Here is a 24,198-nt window from a genome sequence, read left to right on the forward strand (position 1 = left end):
TACTTTGGCAATTGCGAATAGTGCTGCTATGAACATTCATGTTCAAGTATTTGAAAACATGTTTTCATTGCCAGGTTACATGGTAATTCTATGTTTAACTTTTTGGGGAACCACCAAACTGGTTACCATTTCCTACCAATGATGTACAAGAATTCCAATTTCCCCACATCGTTTTCAATGCCCGTTATTTGACGTCTGTTTTATTATTATAACCTTCTTAGTGGGTATGAAGTGATGTCTCCTTGGGTTTTGATTTGCATTTTTCCTGATAAGATATTCGTATTTTAATGAATAAACTTAATCAAAAAATGAGTTTTGGTAACAAAATGAACATCAAAATGAGTGGCTTCATTTGTCTTCAGGACATTATTTAATACTGGCATATGATTACCCCTGGGGTGTATGATTCTAGGCTGAAAATAAAGAACATGCTGTGGGATTAGAAGGATATATGTGGATAATTAGATCACTATCATCTAACTTTTTTTTAAAACTGCCTAAATTAATGAGGAAAAATAAAACATTACATCATGTTTTGTTTTCATGCCGTCTTTCAAGTCTTTCAAAAGAGACTTAGTACTTTGCATTGCAAAGCTTTCTTTATGTAATTCTTTCACATCTTAATGGCCTATTCTTTATTTTTACAGTGTGTGTGAGTGAAGACATCCAGGATGGCTCAGGGATCCGGGGATCAAAGAGCAGTGGGGATTGCCGACCCAGAGGAGAGTTCTCCAAACATGATAGTCTACCGCAAAGTAAGGTGTCTGGTTACATGCTGCAATGCTGTCTCTGTGCGTTTGTGTTCCGTGTAGGGTTTATCGAGGGCTGACAGCTCGACAAACGTTTTCTGTCTAAGCTGCCTTGACTGATAAATGACTATCATTTTCTTCTCATGCGCTCTAATTCTCCAATTCTAAAATTCGAAAGTTAGGTTTTGTCATACTTGCTATTGCATACTTGAAAAATATTATGTGATTTAGTTTTCTTTAAGCCCAAAGATTGCATAAGGAATACAGTAGAGATGTACTCTCCTTTGGTGTAAAGCCCCTAGTGTAACATTTATTAATCAAATGTTCTTCGAAACCATGGTACCTACAAGATCTACTCTAGACGTCGTGAGAGATGCGGAGGTATGGATATATTAGATGTTTACAGTTGGTATGAGATGTTAGATATACCCAAATAATAGAGTCTGAGTATTAATTTCCAAAAGAGAAGTGCAAGTTGAGTGTCATACAATCTCAGAGGAGGGTCAATTACCTTTACTTCAGAGGTCATAGGTCAGGAATGGTCTTTGAACTCAGTTTTAAAGGATGGGTAGGATTGCTTATGTGGAAAGAGAACATCCCAGGGGATGAGATGTGTTCTGCAGAGGCAAAGAGCTGGAGAAAGTGAACAGCAATCAGAACCTGTTAGCTTGGGCATAGGATGAGTTAGTAAAAGTGAGTGGAGGTGAAGTTTTGGAAAGAGAGGCTGGATGGAGCCAGAATTGAGAATATGGAATCAGAGGCAATTTAATCCTGGAAAAGTTTTGTCTCAGGAATTGTAAAATCAACGACTCTTTGGGATTATGAGTCTTGCCCCAGTGTGCCAAATGTATTGTTATCAGAGTAGATTGGAGACTAGTGGGGGATATTTCTGTATCTGTGAGAAAAGTAAGGAGGACACTAATCTAGGATGGGACATGCCCTTCAGAACTGAGCAGGACTGAGCAGAGGGATTAAAGAATCTAAATTAAAAATGACTTCGAAACTGAATGAATATGGAATTAGGAAGTGAATAGAGAATAAAAAGTGACTGGGTTTTTGACCTTGGGTTATAGAAAGATGTTGATGGTATTTATTCAAATATGGACATTTGGAAGAAAAATACATTTATAAAGAAGGAAATGTGGCACATAGTTTTATTTGTGCACACATTGAATTTGATGAAATAACTGCTTCTTATTAAACACCTTTTTAATGTTTGCATGTTTATAAAATTTAACTTAACTATATTATATGTTAATAAGGAAAATTAGTTAACATTCATTTCACTAAATGTTTGAGTTGTCTGCTGGGTTCTGTGTATTCTTGAAGACTCTGTGTTTGATCTATGTTAATCATATGGACAATGTTGAATTAGATAGTCTGGGATGACTGGTATGGTGATTTTTTCTCTTTTCCTTGTAAAAAAAATGGAACTCAAACTACCGCTGCTCTGAGTATCAATTTCCTTAATCCTTTGTTTTGCAAGAGAATGCTTAGATAACCCATTCCAAGAGAGATGCTTATTAAGTTCTAGTGAAGAAAAATAGATTAATGAGACTAGCCAATTAGCGAGGCATACAGAATAATAGACAGATGCTTATACATCATTGCTTTCTTAACCCACCCCAGGCTGAAAGACTCTATGTTAAGCTTGTAAGAACATGGGGTTTGCAGTCAGATCTGGATTAAAGGTGCAACTCTGCCACTTCCTAGAGGCATGACCTTGAGTCAGTTATTTAACTTTTGTGAGCCTTGGTTTCTTCATTTATAAAAAGAAAGATAAGGTGGGAAGAAGGATAGTACCTTATGGGTTTATTGTAAAGATTCATTTATGTAAAGTACATAAGGTATCTTACATCCTGCTTGGCCTGGAGGTGGTCCATAATGAATGCTTCTTTTTCTTTTATCTTTAGGTCTTTTAGAGACAGTGACACTTGGAGAGGAAATAAACTATAAAATATATAAATGTTGATGCTGTTAATAAGTTGACTGAAGTATGTTCATACAGTGAGTCACTTTTTAAAGACATAGGAGAACAGTACAAGTGTTTTTATATTATTCAGAGATTGCAAATCAATGGATTATTAAAGGTTAATAGGAAATGTAAAGGTCATGCAATCCAGACAGCTTTCCACTAGAATGTTTCGTGTTATGTCGAAGAGAAAACTTCCTATAGATTTGTGGGAACTTGAATTTTTACTTTTAGGCAGTAGCAGGAGACATTTTTGGGGGGTCGAATTTAGAAACAAAATTGTCAATTGCTATAGTTCTTTAGAGAAATGATCACTAGTCATTTGGTTTCTACACTGAAAATATATCTTGTTTCCTCGTGACAAATTCGTGTTCATCTAATTTGCTTTATTAATTGCTCAAAAGTGATATTGGATCCGTTTGGAAAAAAAAAAAAATGGCATGCTTATTGCCTAGTATGGGTCCAGCACCTAGAATCACTAAAACCTAGTTCTGTTGACTAACTTAAGCTATGGTGTGTTTGAAACATGGGGTATCCACCTAGTTCTCTACTCTCAGTGCCGTAGACGGGCCGCTGGCTATAGCCAAGACTTACCTACTATAGGACACTGTCCTCAAGGTATAGCTAAAGAGCGAATCTTGAAACCAAGGTTAATTCACAACATTTTCTATGGAAGTACTCTTGTGTGGCAATTTAGTCAAGGTTTTAGCTATAAAACCAAACCTTTTCTTAGAGATCTCCAACAAAACTTTACATTTAAAAAATTGTGCAAATAGTGCTCTCATTTTTGTTTTCCTTCTCTTGTTTGTTGTTTCTTTCTCTTGTCAGACATTTCCAGTGTGAAATTTTTGCTTGGACTATGTTGTGTTGATTCAGATGCTGACATTTAAAAAGCCAAATCTAGAGAAGTGGAGCTTTTGGGTAAACTTTCGAGTAATAAGTGGGATGATTACGTCCATAATGTTGTTGTGACTTTTAAATGCCATTTGGGATGGTAACCTCCTGACATATGAGTAATGATGGGTGGATTTCCTAAGCTTACACATTTCAGAATACTCTTCAATTTCTTTTTGTTTTGTATGTCATTAACTGTGAGAAGTTGTACTTTCCCAGGGCATGATTTATTTATTGCCTTGAACAGACTTTCTAATTTAGTTTTTCATCTTTCATATTCACATTTGGGATTGGAGGTGTGTATGAAAAATGTATTGGGCCCATTAAAAAGCTATTTAAAAGAAAAGCTTAATTATTCATTAAGTCGCCCAGACCTGTTAACTGTTTTTACATTCTTGGATCCAAAAGATCCTGGGTCATTGAGTTGCCTAATGTAGTGATATGATATTTGAAGTAGACTGTACATCAGATTGTTTGGGGGTGATTTATAAAAAAATGCTTATTCTCAGAGGACCCCTTCAAAGATATTTTCATTTAATAGGTCTTAGCTGGGTCCCAGAAATCTGAGTTTTAAAATGTTCTCAGGAGAATCTGATGCTCAGGTAAGTTTGAAATGCACTTATTTAATATCTTTTACAATATCCCGGTAGAGTATGCATTACAAAGAAATGAGAGAGTTGGTGTTTTGAAATGGGTTTTTGATTTCATAATTATAGGTAGATCTCTTGAGATATAGAAGAACCAGACTCTTGTCATAGAGTTAGAATTAGAGGATTCGAGTAGCTTCATCTTAGAGGTTTTCTAATCTATACACTTATTTTACGGGTGAGAAAATGAAAGTTTGGAGAAGAGGAACTTTCTTCAAGTTGCTCAGCAGTTTCTCACTGAAGCCATCATTATGTCCAGGGAGCCTGGCTGGTCCCATCGATATTCTTTTACAACCATGTTGTCAACGACAAACAATTATTACCACATTGATGGGGCTCAACAGACATTGGTGAATTAAAATAAATGAAAATACTGTGCAGCAGATCTTTGGTTTTTGTGCAAATTCTCAGAGATATGACTTGGGTTAACTTTGGACATTTGTAATGCTAAAGCTTCATTCTACTTCCTGGTGCTTTCGTTTACTGGGTAAAGATTTCCTGAAATGTTTACTTTCTTTTATAACTAGAAATTCTTTTGAGTAAGAGTTGGTTGCTTTATGATTTTGTTTGGTCCTCTAGTGGTATAAAAATAATGTCTCTTGACAAATTTCCAACCAGACTGGTAATTTGATTTGGTAGAACTCGGGGCTATTAGACGATAGGTGAACAGAGAAAATTGTAGCTTAACGTGACCCAGGCTGGGGTCAAGAGGTGGTACAGTACGGCGGATGATGCCAGACAGGGAGCTGGCAGCTCTGGCTGTCTGGTCCCAGCTCCCACACTTATCGCTCTGGTTCTCCGGATGGGCAACTCCATCTTCTCGGTTCTACTTATTTTGTCTTCTTCCTTTCTTCTTTCTCCCTCCTTTCTTCCCAACTATGAATTACTTCTTAGGCAAAAACAATCTATTCAGTGTTCACCTAAGGTGAAAAGAAGCATAATAAAATGAACCCTGTGTACTCACCATCAACTTAATAAATAAAACATTACTTTTGTTTCATTTTGTCTTCTGTACAGTGAGGGGGTTGGACAAATAATGTGCAAATACATTTCTGCAATGATTTCAAAGTTTCATTCTGTAACATTTTGGTCTTCCAGAATTTAACATATTTCCCTGTTCGAACAATGTTGTGAAACTATATGCATGTGTAAGGGTCTTTTGAGTTTTCCTGGAAATATTTTAGACATTCCTAGGTAACCTAAATTGGATTGAGATTAAACCCAGTGTAGTCGGGCATCAGAAGAAAAAAAATTTACTTGTAACAATAACAACACTCAACCGTTAAAGTATCTTCTTGGTGGTGACTTGTTTCTTTGGTTTGCTAATAACATTTAAGATATTTGTACAGCTATTTTGCAGTACTGATTATATATGAGACAGATAGCAGGAACAATGTTTAAACAGCACTGGATATTGTTGGCAATATATAGTGTCAGAGATGAATTAGGAGTTTTAGAGGAAGACAAAAAAGCCAACATTGTTGTATGTGGAAGGGGTTGCTAAATAGCCATGCCATTGCTGGCTTCCTTCACCTGTTAGTTTCCAGTCATTAATTCCTTTTCTGCTGGAATTGGGTCTCATCTCTGTATTACTTCGATACCCTCAAGGTCTCTTTTCCTAATGATCTAGGACTCTTTAAGTCCTGGGCAGAAGTTGGTTTAGGAATCCTTCCAGAAAGTAAATGTAGTACTATTTTAGTTCCACAGGCACAAGAAGGGAAAACCTAGTCTAGTAGAGGGAAAGTGGAGAAAAAGCTGGGAATGGGGCATTCTTCTGGAATGTAGAGAAGACAGTCGTAGAAGCCAACATGATTGAGAGTCAGTGAACCTGCAGACCCTAGTGACTAAGACATAATGAGGATTAGGCACTAATCAGCAAAAATGTATTGAGTTTCATTTGTGTGCCAGACACTGTTTAATGCTAGGGTTGCAAGATGAGGGCTGTTCCCTGAAGTAATCTATAGGGCAGCAGGGCAGAGATAGGTGATCAGACAAGTGCAGTACACATAGAGGCAAACTGATAGTTCTGGGAGAAGAGAGAAGGGTCATGAAGTCTGTATCAGGAGAGAGGATGATGATGTCATAGAAGACATCCAAAGGTTTTGGCGCCTGCTTTACTTTTGAAATATGATTAGAATTAACCTGGCAGAGAAGGGGAGAAAGCATGTAAAAGGAAGAAGGACCAGTGCATGTAAAGGGACAGAGTTGTGATGTCGTATGGTGAGTTCTGGAAACTTCGAGTGGCTCTTTTCACGGAGCTAGGTTTCTGTGATGAAGGGTTGAGAAATAAAGCTGGATGGGCAGATTAGGTCGAGATCATGAAAAACCTTTTACATCATGCAAAGTTTGGACGTTATGAAGGTTATCTTCCCTTTGCAGCTCCACACCCATACTCAGCCCCTCTCTATGCTGTTCTGTGGCCCAGAATGCTAAGCCATGCGGACTACCTCTACAGGGCTCCTGTGACTTTTGGCTTTCAATTTCTGGCTTTTCAGTTGAATTTGGTCACTAGAAGCCTGGAGAAATGGGAGGGGGGAAGAAGAGTAAAGTCAGGACATTCTTTCCCTGCCTCCCTCTCCGTTAGGTCTCGTACTGGCTGTTCCTTGACAGAAGGTGGCTGCTCCTCTCTAGGAAGACCACTCTCCTTTGCTGGGTCCTGATACTCATTTCCTCTACTCATCTTTCTGGGCCTTGGAGTGGTTCCATTTTATATTAGTGATGAATTGCCGTGTAACAATTTGCCCCCTAACTCAATGGCTTAAACACAACATTTGTTATGTCAGTTTCTGTGGGTCACTAATCCTAGCGTAGATTAGGTGGGTGTGCTGGCTCAGGGCCCCTCTCAAGACATGGGCTGAGGTAGCAGATTTATCCGAAGCCTTAATTACGGGATAAGATCCACTTCAAAGCTCACTCGTGTGGTTGCTGGCCAGATTCAGTTCCTTGAGTGCTGTTGGAATGATGGCCTCATTTCCTCCCTGGCTGTTAGCTGAAGGCCACTCTGAGTTCCCTGCCACATGTGCCTGTTTCTAGAGCAGCTCACGACATGGCAGCTTGTCATCAGAATGAGCAAGGGAGGAGGAGGCAGGGCCGGCGGGGATTGGTAGTGGGAGTCTCACTATTTTATAACCTATTCTTGGACATGGCATCCCATCCCGTTTAGTAGGAGCAAGTCACTGGCGCTCTCACCAGGTGAGGGGTTTATGCAAGGGCATGAGTACAGAAGGAGAGACCACCATGGGCCATTTTAGAAGCCATGTACCACACAATTTTACTTCCCCAGGTCAGGGTTTCCTGAGCAGCCCCTTATGGTTCTCCTGTACCCTCTAGATTAAAGAAACTTTATACTTGGTCCTTATTGAAATATATTTTCCTCGAATTGTCCTGTATTATGAATGTCGTCTATTTACTGTTAAGGCTCTGACTCATGCAGATATTATCCCAAAAGCAAAGGGAAATCATTAAGACCCCATTTTTCTTCATTAGAAAATTCTCCACAAAAGGATTTGAAGCAGGGAAGGCATATGTTCAAGGTGGAAAACTGGCTTTGTGGAGGGAGGGCGTAAGAAAAACTGTAGGATTTAAGCAGAAGGGTAGTTTGGTGATTTCACGGGAATTCCAGTGAAGGAAAAATGATGTCCAAGTCAGTGACAGTGGTATTGTACATGAAGGGATGTATTTGAGAGGTAGAATCAATAAGACTTGGGAGGATCCTCACCAAGGGAGTATTCAAGGGCATCGAGGAGGAATGGTGGGGCCTTTTCACTAGATTTTACCTAGGAGCTGTTAAAGGCCTCCTCGGACCAATACAATTTTGAACCAAATACTAACTATAGAACTGGATTGCCTGCTCCTCTCCTCCTTGTTTGTAGATAAATCAAGAGTGTCATGGAAAGGGTGTGTAACTGGACCAAGATATTGGGTATTTATTGGGACTGCAGCAGTTCACTTTTGGCCATGCACAAGTCATTTCTGTGTTTTAAGTCTAGTCCTGTCCCTTGTGAAATGAGGGGTTAGCTAGGCTGAGTGATCTCAAAAGTATTCTCAGTTCTAACATTCTAGGGCTTTCATTACCTAAAATAAAGAAATACATATTTTATTATCTGTTTATTTTTTCATAACTTCCTTTATAATACAAAAGTTAACCCAAGTGAAACTTTTAAAAACAGGTAACTCAGTACATTAAAACAAGTGCTTTTCAGTCTTCAACATTTAGCACTTTCTTTTCTTCATTCTTTTTCCTTTTTTTAAACGCTAAATAAAATTCCTAAGGATGAACTTCAGAGGATGTTCTGGGTAACTAATTTAATTGTCCAAACTGCATTTTAAGATTCTTTTCATTAAATATTTTGAAGGTTCTTTATTGCCTTAGGGGAAAACTGTTCTGTTTCCTGTGTCCCCTAGGATTAGACTTGCAAAGGAAAAGCTCCCCATCCCATTGTCTTGGTTGGCAGGAGAGAGGAGGGCAGGCAAGTCCTAGATCAGTGGTATCAGTGTCCACAGATGAAAGGGATGTTATTTTAGTACGGGGAATAGCACATTGTGGTTTTATGATGTGTTTCCATCAGTAAAACTTTCTAATTTGGAAAGTCTTTGGTGTGTTTAAGGCTTAATTTTCCCAATTTTTTTTCCCTTGTTTCATTTCAGAGTCTAAGATTTTACATTTTAGTGGACAATTTATTATTCCACTTATTAACACTTCTGTATCTTTATATTACGAAGAACATGGATGGCCAGAGAGTAAATTCCCCATTCTTAGTAGTTTGAACAAGAATAACTAAAACTAATAGATATCTGTGAATGGAAAATTGATGTGTTAAAATCATTGGGAGGTAGAAGGATTATATTTTAAATATCTACTAGTTTGCCAATACAGACCAAAACTGAAAATGGACATTTTTTTTTGATCAGCATTTCCATTTCTAAAAAATTATTACAGTAAAGGAATAAAAAAATATACAAAGATAGAAATATACATATAAACATACAGCCACTCCAGAAGAATATACTTTTGGTGGTGAATAATATCCAGATTGAAATAAATAGAATATTTGCTGAAAGGGAATTAGTTTAATAATTCTAATGGATAGTATTCATATTTGAGATGATTCCACAGTTAGGTTACTGGATTTCTGTCTCGGTAGACCTAATTGCCCTAAAAAGAAGATAATTATTAACATCCTTATGTATGGTGAGATTGAATATTCTTTATTTTTAAAACCCTATAAGACTTTATGTTTTTTGTTTTATTAATTTTTTGTTTTATTTGCAAAATACAAAGGTTATGTATATTCACTAAAAATTATGGTTTCCTTGGTCTTTATTATTTTTTGCATCTCCGTGCTTACATTGGGGGCCATTTTTCTTTTTTCTGAAGAACTACCTTTAGTATTTTTTTTAGTGCAGGTCTGCTGGAGATAAGTTCTCTTATGATATTTGTCTAAAAATGTCTTCATGTTCATTTTTGAAGAGTGTTTTTTGTATAGAATTCTAGATTGTCAGTTATTTTCTTTCTATACTTTAGTGGTAACTATCATCCTCTCTTGGCTTCTATTATTTATGTTGGGAAGTTAGATGTCAGTTTCATTGCTATTTCTTCGAATGTAATCTCTTTTTTATATTTGACTGCTTTAAAAATTTCTTTCATTTTGGTTTTAGCAGTTTTATTACGAGGTATTATTTTCTTTTTTATTTATTATCCTTAGAGCTTAAAAAAATTTGATTAGTGCTTGGAAAATTTGCAGCCATTCACTTCTCAGATTTTGTTTATGCCTAGTTTTCTCTTTTCATGATTCTTGGGGTTCTGTTCATATGTTATGACTTTTTCTCTGTTTCATATGTTCCTTATGTTCTTTCTTGTATTTTTCTTTTGCGTTTCAATATGGATATATTGTATTGACTCATCTCCCAATTCACTAATTCTTTCCTTAACTGTATCTAATCTGTGGTTAAATCCATCTCATTGAATTTATAACTTTATTGATTTTTTAAGTTCTAAGATTTCTATTTAATTCTTTTTCATAGTTTCTAGTTTCCTGCTGCAATTTTCTATTTTGTCATTTATTTCCTAAACATATTAATCATAGTTATTTTAAATTCTAAACCTGATACTTCAAAATCTTTGTTACATTCTGAACTGTTTCTATTGTCTTTAATTTTTTTTCTAGCTACTTTTTAAATTAAGCTCTGGACATCATTTATACAACTAACATTGGAGAGAGAATTTAAAGCTCTGGGGTAACGTTATTTTACTCCAGAGAGGATTTTGTTTTGTTTCTTTTTCCTTTTTATGTCAGTTAGGCTATAGGCAGATTACCTTAATCTAATCAGGTACAGAGATCATATGTACCCGGATTTTAGTTCTGGTTAGGGCTGGTGTATTTCTAGATTACCTTTACTCTTGGGAGTAAGCTCTTCTGGTCTGAACAAAAACCCTGGATGTTCACTCCATCTGCTCATGTTTGGAGGATTCTAACCTTCAATATTCGCCCCATAAGCTCCATGAGACTGAAAAAAGTACTGATCAGCTTCCAGTCATGCCTTTTGCTTGAGAAATTGGCAATACTCTTAGAGGAAGAAGCAGCTCCAATTGCTAGCCTCGCCTTAGCTTTCTTCTCCTTTCAGACCATGGCCTCAAAATTCTTACTCCGTTGATAGCTCTCCAATCCCTTCAAACATATTTAACAAAACATTTTTTAGCCTTTCTCATTACTCTCAATAAAAGACTGAAACATTTAGTTAGCCATTGATACATGTAGAAAATTGGAACATTGGATTTGAAAGAAGATGGATCTATCTCCATAGCCTCAATTTGCTCTTAAAATGTTTTAGAAAAGATATTTCCTGAGTGGTTTATTGGTCTAGGGTGGTGGTGGTTGTAGAGATAAAGAAAAGTGAGAGAAACTTGCAGTATATTTAGGAAGTAGAATTGACCTAGGGGTGAGAGAGAAGGGTTCAAGGCTGATGCCCAGGATTTGGGTCTGAGTAGCTAGGTAGTTGGTGTCACTGGTCTCTGGAGTACGTAGTAGGAGGATGACACTCAAGTGTAATGTCACCACAGTACCAGAATAACAGTTATTCATCCTTATCTGTCACTTGTGAACATTTCTGCATTAGTTTCCTAGGGCTGCTGTAACAGAGTAACCCAAACTGTTGTTTAAAACAATAGAAGTTTATTCTATCATAGTTCAGGAGGCTAGAAGTATGAAATCAAGGTATCAGCAGAGCCATGCTCCCTCTGCATGAATACTCTAAAGAAGACTCTTTCCTTGCCTCTTCCTACTCCTTGTGGCTGCCAGTTATCCTTAGTGTCCTTGTCTTATAGCTGCACCACTTCAATCTTTGCTTCTACCCTTATCTATCCTACTTCTGTGCCTGTTTCCACATGGCCTTCTTATAAGGACACCAGTGATTGGATTTAGGGCCCACCCTAATCCAGTCCAATTCAGATCTCATATTCATTTAACTATGTCTGCAAAAATCCCATTTCCAAATAAGGTTATAAATGCTGGTGCCATGGATTAAGACTTCAGCATATCTTTTTGAGGAATACGGTTTAACCCACAACAGTTTCTAATTTGTCTCTGTCTGAAGATTAGTGCTCCTTGCAAAAATCAACTAGTGTATTTTTTCAATCTACTTTTGCCAAGGCACTGTGCATTGTTCTCCATTCGCTATTATGTAGGGAATAAAAAGTAGTAGGGTACATGGTCCCTGTCCTAGACAACTTTACAGTCTAGTTGGGGAGACCAAGAGTTGTACAAGATTAAGGAAGAAAGTAAGCATTTGTTGGCTACTGACTGGATGCTGTACATACACTGAATCATTTAATCATCAGCATAGCTTGTTAGGTACGTGGTAGTCACTCTATATTACAGATTAGGAAACTGAGGATCAAAAGAAGTAAATAACTGATATTGGAATTTGAATCTGGGTTTGCTTCGTGCCGTAGCCTGTAGGGTTTTTTTTTGTTTGTTTGTTTTGTTTTGTTTTTAAAGAAATTGAATTATATAAAAAAAGAAAAACAGGAGATCTGAAGACTGTAATGAATGTAATGACATGAGAATTGGTGTGGACAGGGTCAGCTTACAAAGGAGGAAGAAATTTGAAGAGAAATGACTTGAATAATGTCTTTAAGAAAAGATAAAATTTGGCTCACTAGAAAGGAGCTTAGAAATGATTATAGGTGATAGGAGTTGTATGAACAAAGATGTGGTGATAGAAGGCATAAGATATATTTAAGAGATAGTATCTTCTAGAAGTTGTACTTCATGTTATAATTGCCTTATTCTTCATATGGAAATCCTGGAGGAAGAAAACAAAACATTTTCAGTTCTGAAACTCACATGGTAAGTATTGGTAAAGCTGAGCCTTCAGCCAAGCTGATTTTCTTGCTTTTCTTTAAAAAATAATTGTTTTCTATTTTAAAAGTAATTATTCCATTTCAAAAGAATCAAACACAAACTATATAAAAATATCTCACATATTCTTACCGCACAAATATGACTGCAGTTAACATTTTGGTCTGTTTCCTCCCAGTCTTTTAACTCATATCAGTTACAGACACACACACACACACACACACACACACACACACTATGTTAAGCTAATGGGTAATCATAGTGTATGTGTTATTTTATGGTTCCCTATCATATCCTAAGCATAAATCTGTGTCACAATACGTCATCATAATCATAGCTTTAAAGGTTGCATAATATTGTATGTGAATAATGTACCATAATTTAATTACTCAGTCTCTTATTTTTATTAATAGCAAAAGTTGGAATTTCTAGGTCAAAAGGCATAAACTGTGTCACAACTTCTGATATATGTTGTTTTCCAGAAGGTCAGTATTATTTCCTGTATAGATAGGCTGGGCTTCCCTGGGTTGTTGTAAAATTCAGTGTCATTAAAGTATAGAAATGAAGTGAGGGGTCTTCTAGTAATTAGGGCCAGTATTCTTTACTCTCTACCTCTAACCCAGATCGCCATCCGAGTGTCTGACTAGCGTGGCAGCACCTCCCTTATCTCCAGAGCCTGAATGCTGGGATATTCAGAAAATTTCAGCTTGGAGTCTTTCCAAGACTTTTGCTATTTTGTACTCTATTTGTTTTTCTTAAGCAACTAACTAAATAAGAATAACATTTCAACCTCTTTCCACTCCCCACAGCATTTTTCCTGCCTGTACCACTTCTGCCTGCAGTTTAACCGTGGGTTGCTTCTTATATTTTAAAGCTAAATACAAAAGCACAGTTCTGAGAAGCAGCCAAGTTCTGCAGCCAAGTTTGAAGAATAAAACTTTAAAACAGCTCTTCTGTCACACACTTGAGATGGGAGGCAGGCTTTGCTATAAATAAGTCACATTCCATTTCTATCTCATCCTTTGCAGTCCTCTTGGGTAATGCTTATTGTATATGACTACAGCATTCTCTAACTGCCTACTCACCCCTTTCAATCTTCCATTTTATATCTCATTTTATTTCAATGTTTAGCAGTTCTGGAGTTTAGGGACCCTGCAAGAGAGAGGAGTAGAGCTTTCATTCTGTAGAGTTAAGTGTCATGAGATAAAGTGGCTGACTTGTTAGAAACTACACTTTCTCGGTAACATTTTTAGTAACTGCCTGTATTAGTTTCCTGCGGCTGCTATAACAAATTACCACAAAATTAGAGGCTTAAAACAAAGCAAATTTATTCTCTTACAGTTCAGGTCAGAAGTCTAACATGATTTGGCAGGGCTGCCTTCCTTCCGGAGGCTTGAGGGGAGAATCTATTTCTGACCTTTTCTCAACTTCTACATAGTTCCCACATTCTTCAGCTCATGACCCTGCATCCCTCTGACCTCTGCTTCGGTCATCGCATCTCCTTCTCTGACTCTGACCCTCCTGCATTCCTCTTACAGGAACCTGCGATCACACAGAACCTGCCCAGATAATCCAGGGTAATCTTCCTATTTCAAAATCCTTAACTTAATCACATTTACAAAAATCCCTTTTGCGATGGAAGGTAGCATATTCACAGGTTTTGGGGGTTAGGTTGTTATATGAACAAAGATGTGGTGATAGAAGACATAAGATATATTTAAGAGAAAGTATATTTTAGGGAAGGGCCTTATTCTGTCTACCACAATGTCTAAGAAAAGGGAAAGAAAAATAATTTTGGAAGTTTACTTTTTTTTTTCCCAGCTAGGGAGGGGACGTACTGAATGATTGGTTTTCCGTTCAGTGTTTAGGATGATGGATATGTGGCAACCTAATTAATTCGGGGATATTTGTCTGTATTGGCTGCAGTCCATTTGAGGGCAGAAAAGAAGAACTTTTCAGTGACAGGCAGCGAGGAACGGAGGGATCTTCCCTCCCTCCTTACCGGGTGCCCATATTAGGCCTTACTCAGGGCACAAGCAAGTCCTGAGGGGAAATGACCAAACAGGTACATTCAAAATAAGTGACAGAGACTCACCACATAACCAGCAAAGCCTGAAATATTAACTAACTGGCCCTTTACAGAGAAGTTTGTAGTCTCTCCTTTGGGAATTTGGAAGAGACGAAAAAAGCATCTGTGAACGTCCTTGTTGGAACAACATTTCCATAGGAACCAAGATTCAGTGATTCTGCATAGTCCTGACACATTTCCAGGAACCCATGGAGGGTCTAACTTGAGAATAGGTATACAGAATAACTCGGAAACTGGGGTACATTCTCATCCTATAAATAATACACAAGTCCTGCCATTCACTCCTTGAATAGTATGTTTCCTTTACTGAGGGGTCACAGACTTTATTCCAGTACATTACTGAAGAGATTTTCTTGTTTGTTTTTTAAATTAAAAGAACATATTGAGCTGCTGGATGTGTTGAGCTATGTGTTCTGAAATATCCTGGTATGATAAGTGCCAGCTACCTACATTTCAGATGCGATGTCCAAACGGCTCTCATTTCCCCAGGATCCACTTTGTGCAGGCATCGGGCCAGTGCTCTGGCACATGAGCGCTCGTGCTGACAGCACCTCTGCGAGGTCACTGTTTTTATTCCCACTCTGCCTATGCGGAAAGGGGCCCACGGTTGGTAAGCTTGGGCCTAAGGTTCCACTGCAGGTGCGAAGCCACTTCTTTACAGGCCATACTCTTTTCCCAAGACCCAGAAGGAACAGGCCAACCTCTGATAGCAGAGCTATGATAATGTCATAAGCAAAATGCTCTGATCACAGAGTGGTAGTATTCAGGGACAATGTTACTTTCCATCACCTTCGGTTGTTTCTACATCTCGATGTTGTGAATGATGCTGCACCAAACATGGGAGTGCGGCTAGTTCTTGGAGATATTAATTTTGTTTTCTTTGGATAGATATTCAGAAGTGAGATTGCTGGGTCATCTATTTTTAATTATTTTGAGGAATCTCTGTACTGTTTTCATTAATGGCGACACCAATTTACATTCCCGCCAACAGTGTGCAGGGTTCTCTTTTCTCCACATCCTCACCAACACTTGTTACTTCTTATTTTTTTTTATTTTTTATTTTTTTGATAATAGCCATTCTAACAAGTGCGAAGTGATATCTCATTGTGGTTTTGATTTGTATTCATAATAGCCAAGGTATGGAAACAAACTGTTGGTGGATGAGTAAAGAAAATGTGTGTGTATATACACTGCAATGTTATTGAGCCGTGAAAAGAAACTCCTGACATTTGTGACAATATAGATGAGCCTGAAGGATGTTATGCTAAGTGACAGAAAGACAAATACTGTATGATTTCACTTAGGCGTGAAATCTAAAAAAAGAAGTTGAACTTATAGAACCAGAGTAGAACATTGGTTGCCAGGGGCTGGGGATGGGCAAAATGGGAAATGTTGATCAAAGTATACAAACTTTCAGTTATAAGATGAATAAATTCTGAGGATCTAACACATAGAATGGTCACTATAGTTAATAATACTGTATAGTATACTTGAAACTTGCTAAGAGAGTAGATCTTAAGTATTTTCACCACACACACACACACACACAAAGGTAACTGTATGAGGTGATGGATGTGTTAACTAACTTTATTGTGGTAAATATTTCAGTGTATACATATACCAAATCATCACATTGTACATTTTAAATATATACAATTTTGTCAGTTATACCTCAGTAAATCTGGAAAAAAATATCAAGTTTCATTTTATAGTTCCTTTCAGCACTCCATATCCTTCATGTTATGTTCATAAAAGTTCTGAGATATTATTTATCTCTACTTTGTAAAAGAAGAATCTGAGGCTCAGAGAGGTTAAGAGCCCTGTCTAGAGTGAACCAGCTGTTAGTGGCAGAGCCAGACCTTCTAACCTGGGGTCTGGTGTCTTCTCTTTGTTTTCCTATGAGGCAGGGCCAGGCCTTCAACTATAGAGCTGTATCACTCATAGAGCAGGGGACTGTGCTACAGTCTAGGCATATGGTATTTAGATTCATCCTAGTGGTGGTCACCAACTGACCTCCAAAGGCCAGTTTCACATCCTAGGTGTTTTTGGCATTTTAAAATTTCGATTATGTTGAGTACAGGGTACTGCTGAATCTATTTTTCTTCCTTACCCACATATCTGTGGCTGGGGTTTCAGTCCCAAACCAAAGAAAACATGACAAAAATGGATTCCCATTCATGTGGCTCTTTACCATGTGGCTCCAAATGAGAAAGGGCATAATACAGAATGCAGAAAAGAGGTGAAAATTTTTAGGAAAAGACGTTTTCAAAGAAGGCTTGTGTTCTTCGTGACATAGGAATACATCATTAATCACAACTGCTGTTTTTAGCTGTACAAGTTGTTAAAACAGCTCATCTTAAGCAAATTTGAATTCTGGAGATCATCGTGAGCACATTTCACAAGCACTCTGTACTGGTTTTGCCCCAGTCTCTGCATGTTCAATCTCAGTCTTCATCATCGGAGTAACCTATGAATCCTTGACCCCTTTCTCTTCTGCATGCTATCTGGGGGCAATCTCCTGTTCTCTGTAAAGCGATATGGGGATTTCCCCAAATTGCTATTCCTTCTCCAAACTCTAAACGCTTATATCTAACTGCCAACATTACATCTCTGAATCCTCCTTACTTACTGCAAACTCAATAGGTAGAACACAACTCCTTGTCTGCCCTTCTGAAACTCTTCTCCCTTTGGGGTTCACTGGTTGGTATAACATATTTTGCCCAGTTAGCACCGGCATAAAAGCCCAAACCTGATTCTCCTTGACAAGAATCATCACTCACCCCTCTATGCTATATAAATATTTTTATTTTTGTACGTGTTACATTTCATGTCCATCTCCCTGTGATATTGTAAATGCCTGGCATCAAGTGGGCAATAAATGTTTGGTGGACAGACCTGTTGAGTAAGTGTACCTGAAACATATCCCATTATCCTTCCCAAATGAGATTTTGTGCTGCATGACTTCTTTCACTGGGTAGATCGTGTAACTCAATCTTTGGTACACAGATTGGTCGTGTGTCTCTAAGCTTTGCAAGTGTATTTATCTTAAGAATTATTGAGTTTAGCTACTGTCCGATTCATGTAACAATTCTCTCATATTTCCCTCCTTGCTTTCCTTATCTCCCCATTTTTTCACATTCCTATCTGTAAGAGAGAATGCGAAGAAATGAAGACTATAAGCCCGTCATTCTCTCACCAATTAAAAATACCTTTCCATCTTGTTTTACTATTAAATGAGTTACTTGTCCTCTATGTCACAATTAAAACAGTCCTCTATGTCACAATTAATTTTTTCTTTAATTGTAGAAACAATTCATGTTTACTATAAAAATCATAAATTGTAGATCTATATAAAGAAGGAAATAAAATGTGTAGCCCCCCCCAACTCAGCTGTCATTAACTATTAAAGTACCTACTTCCATACTTTTTCCCCCCCTTATATGTATTTTGACATAAATGGAGATGTAACTATACTTACTTACTGGTTGGGGAACTTCTTTACACTTAATAGACAACATTTTCCCATGATAGTAAATATTCCTCCAGATCAGGGATCAGCAAACTTTCTCTGTAAAGGGCCAAGTAGTAAATAATCTAGGCTTTGTGGGACATACTCTTTCTGTTTCAACTACTCAACTCTGCCGTTATAGTGAAAAGGCAGCCCTAGAAAGCATGTAAATAAACGAGCATGACTGTGTTCCAATAAAACTTTATTTATAAGGAATGAACATTAGGTCAAGTTTGGTTCATGGGCTGGGCTTTAGTTTTCCTATACTTGCTCTAGAACACCATTTTTAATGGCTTGAAAGTATCCTATTTTATCAATACATCATGATTTTCATAATCAATCAAAATAATCATGTTTGAGGCCTTAGACTAAGCTTGGTACTTTGCTGGGTTGTTTGCTTTCTTGTTTTTCCTACCCATAACCCTGTGAAGTATAGGTGTCATTCTTTCTATTTAACAAATGAAGAAACTCATCAAAGAACAGGTAGGTAATTTGCCTAAGGTTAGATGGCCAGTAAGTAGAAAAGACAAAATTTAAATTTGACTTTTAGAGGCCAAGATCTTAACTACTCATTATATTGTATACATATTGATGAATATTTCCTTAGAATAAATTCATAGACTAATAAGTGCATTTCAAGCCTTTGATCTGGGTTGCTAAGCTGATATGTATGGCTAAGTCATATTTGTTGAGCGGTATATAACAGGGTTGTGTTACTAACACCCTTACATGTACTGGTAACTCTTTTAAACCTTTGTGATAATGCCTCATTGTTTTAAATCACATTAAGTTATAACTACAAATGAATACTTATGCATATTTCTTATCTATGTTTCTTCTTAAGTGAATTTCTCATTCATATCCTTGCCCCACTATTCTATAAGAGCATTTGTCTTTTCTATTGATTTGTTGGAGCCTTTCACAAAAGGGACTCTTTTGTAGTTTAAGTTGATATAACATTGCTTGTTATGAAAATGGCTCATTTGCTTTAAAGAGATATTGTTTTTATAATTGGCAAGAATTAAACAGAAAATTATCCAGTTTTAATAGCACTAGTCAGACTTCTGGATTTAACAAACTAAACTAACTAACTAACTAACTAACTAACTAACTAACTAACTAACTAACACAAACCCCTGTAAGGTAAGAGAGAACTTATTTCTGTTGGGGAACTTGTCCTTTAGTTTCCATCTCTTAAGTCACTAGGATTTGTGTTCTTTAATTGGAACTACTGCTTTGCTGTGGCCATGGCAACACATCTCAGCTGCCATGAACAGCACACACCTTGACAAAATATTTTTTTAATGAGTGGTTTTAGATGGAATTTATTATCCAATGTATTCATGGATAGTCTAGATAAATGGATGGTAGACCCATAATTATATAACAATAACAGCAATAAAAATACTGAAATTAAGTTACTACCTACTAATCACTCACTGTCTTCTGGGTACAATGCTAAACACTTTATATAATTTCATTTGATCTTCACAGTAATCCTAGGTCACAGGTATTCTTGTTACCTTTATTTTATACATGAGGAAGCAGACACCAAAAAGTGGAGTGACTTTCCCTGGGCTGTATAGATGGTGAGTAGTGCAGTCTGACTTTGGTCCTAATACTCTCTGTTTTCTTACAACAGAAGGACTTTGGGGTGCACGCTTACTTCAACAGTTGTAGCATGTGTTGCAAATATCTTGATTGTCAAAACTGCAGTCAGCACAACTAGACTAAGATAACACTAGGATCGATGGGCAGTAGTCAGTCTGACCCAGGATTTTATAACTTATGCTCTTTAAAGATCAGAGTTATGATATTTAATTGGATTCAAAGAGTCCAATGGGTAGCTGCCCCAATATATTGTCTCTTGAATTTCTCCCGAGGACCACTGAATTGGAAGAGGGTATCTGATGAGGAAAAGGTAGAGCTGTTAGGCTTTTCAGGGAATAGGATAAAGAACCACTGTTTTTTCTTCCAGCATTACTGAGGTATAATTGGTGAATAAAATTATATATAAATATTTTATACTGTGCCTTAGATCCTCAAAACTTATTAATATTATAACTAAAAGTTTATACCACTTGTCCAGAATCTCTCTGTATCCCATCCCACTGTTCTAATCTCTAGCCTTGTTGTGAGTTCAACATTTTTTAAAAAGAATCCTTTAATAAGTGAGATCATCTAGTATTTGTCTTTCTCTTTCTGGCTTATTTCACTTAGCACAATGTCCTCCAGGTTCATTATGTTATTACAAATGGAAGGACTTCTATTTTTATGGCTGAAAAATGTGCTGTATACCTCATGTGCTTTATCCATTTATCTGTTGATAGACAACTAGGTTGTTTTCACATCTAGGCTATTATGAATAATGCTGCAATGGACATAGTAGTGCAGATAGCTCTTTGAGACATCGATTTTGTTTCCTTTGGATATAAAGGGAAGTGGGATTGCTGGATCATATGTAGTTCTAGATTCAATTTTTTGGGGAACCACCATAATGTTTTCCATAACGACTGTACCAATTCACATTCCCACTAACAGTGTGGAAGGTTTCCCTTCACATCTTCACCAACACTTGTTATCGCTCGTTTTTTGATAACACACACTCTAACATGTGAGGTGATGTCTCATTATGGTTTCGATTTGCGATGAACTTGTTTTTATGAACCTGTTGGCCATTTGTATAACTTCTTTGAAAAAATGCCTATTTAGGTCCTCTGCTCATTTTAAATCAGGTTATTATAATTATTGCAATTGAGTTGTATGAGTTCCATATATATTTTAGATATTTAGATATTTAGATATTGACTCCTTATCAGATACATGTTTTGCAAATATTTTTTTCTAATTATAGGTTACCTCTTTTCCTTTTATTGATTCCCTTGCTGTGAAGAGCCTTTTATCTTGACTTAGTCCCACTTGTTTACTTTTGCTTTCGTTGACTGTGCTTTTGGTATCATATACAAAAAAAAAAAAAAAAAAGCTAATTGCCGAAACTAATGTCAAAAAGCTTTTCCCCTTTGTCTTCTAGGAGTTTTATCGTTTCAGTCTTACATTTAAGTTTTTAATCCATTTTGAGTTAATTTTGTGAATGGTATAAGACAGAGATCCAGTTTTATTCTTTGGATGGGGATGTCTAGTTTTCCCACTATCACTTATTGAAGAAACTATACTTTTCCCATTGTATGTTTTTGGTGTCTTTGTCAAAGTTTAGTTGACTACATATGTATAGATATATTTCTGGACTCTATTCTGTTTCATTGGTCTATATGTGTGTTTTATGCCAATATCATACTGCTTTGATTGCTATAGCTTTATAATATAGTTTGAAATCAGGAAGTATGATGACTCCAGCTTGGTTCTCTTTCAAAATTGCTTTGGGTACTTTGTGTCTTTCATGGTTTCATATGAATTTTAGGATTGTTTTCTATTTCTGTGAAAACTGCCATTGGAATTTTAATAGTAATTGCATTGCATGTGTAGATTGCTTTGAGTGGTATGAACATTATTTTTTGTATTGGCATTTTAACAATATTTTTTCAATCCATGAACACAGTATATTTTTTCATGTATTTGTATCTTCTTCAGTTTCTTTCATCAGTGTCTTATGCTTTTCAGTAGATAGGTCTTTCACTTTTTTGGCTAAATTTATTCCTAAGTATTTTATTCTTTGGTGCTAATAATAGCATCAAAGTGGATTTTTCCCCTTGATTTCTCTTTCAAATACATTTTTATTGTATAAAAGTGCAACTAATTTTTGAATGTTAATTTTGTATTCTGAAACTTAACTAAATGCAGTTATTAGTTCTAACAGTTTTTTTTGTAAAGTCTGATTTAGAGTTTTCTATTTATAAGATCATGTCATCAACATAATTTTACTTCTTTTCCAATTTTGATGGCTTTAATTTTCTCCTTCTCTTCTTCTTCTTTTCCTACTCCTTTTCCTTCTTTGTTCTACTCCTTCTTTCTTCATTCTCTTCTTTCTCCTCCTCCTCCTCCTTTTCCTCCTTCCTTTATTTCTTGCCTTATTGTTCTCATTAGGAACTTCTGTAATAAGCAGAATCAAAGTGGTAAGAGTTGGCATCCTTGTCTTGTTCCAGATTTTAAAGGAAATGCTTTCAGCTTTTCACTGTTGAGTATGACGTTAGCTGTAGTCTTGTCATATATAGCCTTTATTGTGTTGATGTACATTTTTATACAAAATTTGTCGATTTTTTTTAAAGAAGAGACATTGAATTTTTTCAAATGCTTTTTTTGTATCTGTTGAAATGAACATAATGATTTCTATTCTACAGTCTAATGAAATGGTATATCACAGTTATTGATTTGTATATGTTGAACTATCCTTGCATTTAAGGAATAAATCTCACTTGATTATTGTGTATGAGCCTTTTAATGTGCTATTGAATTTGGTTGGCTAATATTTTGTTGAAGATTTTTCCATCTATGTTCATTAGGGATGTTAACTTCCAAATATCCAACTCGTGGATGTATAGTTGTTCTTAGTAGTCTTTTATGATGATTTTATTTTGCAGGATCAATTGTAATATGCCCTCTTTCATTTCTGATTTTACTTGTTTGAGTTTTTCTCTTTTTTCTTCATCTAGCTAAAGCTTTGTTGATTTTGTTTACCTTTTCTATTATTTTTGTAGTCTCTCTTTCATTTATTTCCACTCTGGTCTTTGTCATTTACTTCCTTCTGGTCTTTGAGCTTAGATCTTTTTTTTTTTCTTCTAGTTCCTTGAGGTATAAAGTTAGGTTGTTTATTTGAAAACTTCTTTGATTCTAACTGTATACATTTATTGCTAAAAACTTCCCTTTCAAGACTGCTTTTGTTGTAGCCCATATGTTTTAGTATGTTTTATTTTCATTTTTCTTTGAGGATTTTTTTTGTTTCCCTTTTGATTTCTTCTTTGATCCATTGGCTATTTGGTAGTGTATTATTTGGTTTCCATATATTTGTGAATTTTTCTTGGTTCCCTTCTGTCATTGATTACTAGTTTCATGCCATTATGGTTGGAAGAGATCTTGATATGAATTTAATCTTCTCAAAATTTTTAAGACTTGTTTGTAGTCTAGCATATGATTTATCCTGAAGAATGTTTTATGTGCACTTGAGAAGAGTGTGTATTGGATGGAATGTTCTGAATATGTCTGTTAGGTCTATTCAGTCTAACATGTAGTTTAAGTTCAATGTTTCTTTATTGATTTTTCTGTATAGATGATATGTCCATTGTTGAAAATAGAATATTGAAATTCCCTACTATTATTGTATTGTCATCTATTAATTACTTCAGATTTGTTAGTTGCTTATTACATTTATATGCTCGATGTTGGGGACGTAGATATCCATAATTGTTATATCCCCTATGAAGTGACTCCTTTATCATTATATAATGACCTTCTTTGCCTCTTGTTACAGTTTTTGTCTTAAAGTCTATTTTGTCTTATATAAGTGCAGCTACCCCTGCTCTTTCTTGGTTTCTATTTGCATGGTATATCTTTTTCCATCCCTTTGCTTTGAGCTTATATGTGTCCTTAAAGCTGAAGTGAGTCTCCAGTAGGCAGTATATAGCTGGGTCTTTTTTTCCCAATTCATTTTGCTACTCTTTTGAGAATTTAATACTTGATATTTAAAGTAATTATTGATAGGTAAGGACTTACTATTATCATCTTGTTAATTGTTTTCTGGCTGGTACTTCCTTTCTTTTTCTCTTGTTTTCCTCCTTTGTGATTTGTTGATTTTCTTTAGTGGTATGTTTTGTTTTATCTTTTGTGTATCTACTATAGTTTTTTGCCTTGAGATTAGTATGAGACTTAACATAAAACATATTATAGTTATTACAGTCTATTTTAAGGTGCTCACTTAACTTTGGTTGCATGTTAAAACTCTAGTCTTTTATTCCTCCCCCTCATTTTATGTTTTTGATATCACAGTTCATATCTTTTTATATCATCTATCCATTAACAAATTATTAT

The 24,198-nt window shown here is 36.2% G+C and overlaps 1 protein-coding gene across 10 annotated transcripts in view; it reads left to right on the plus strand.

Moving 5' to 3' along the window:
- Nucleotides 1-24,198, plus strand: part of RGS6 (regulator of G protein signaling 6) — a 450,793-nt gene that overhangs the window by 22,911 nt on the left and 403,684 nt on the right. For all 10 annotated transcript variants that reach the window (XM_016118653.2, XM_016118651.2, XM_016118656.2 and 7 more), the window contains exon 2: nt 648-755. In XM_016118653.2, the coding sequence (XP_015974139.2) occupies nt 672-755 (84 nt within the window). In that variant the 5' untranslated portion in view covers nt 648-671. The remainder of the gene's footprint in view (nt 1-647; nt 756-24,198) is intronic.

This window comes from Rousettus aegyptiacus, unplaced genomic scaffold (genome assembly GCF_014176215.1).
Source record: "Rousettus aegyptiacus isolate mRouAeg1 unplaced genomic scaffold, mRouAeg1.p scaffold_m13_p_3, whole genome shotgun sequence".
Classification (NCBI taxonomy): domain Eukaryota; kingdom Metazoa; phylum Chordata; class Mammalia; order Chiroptera; family Pteropodidae; genus Rousettus; species Rousettus aegyptiacus.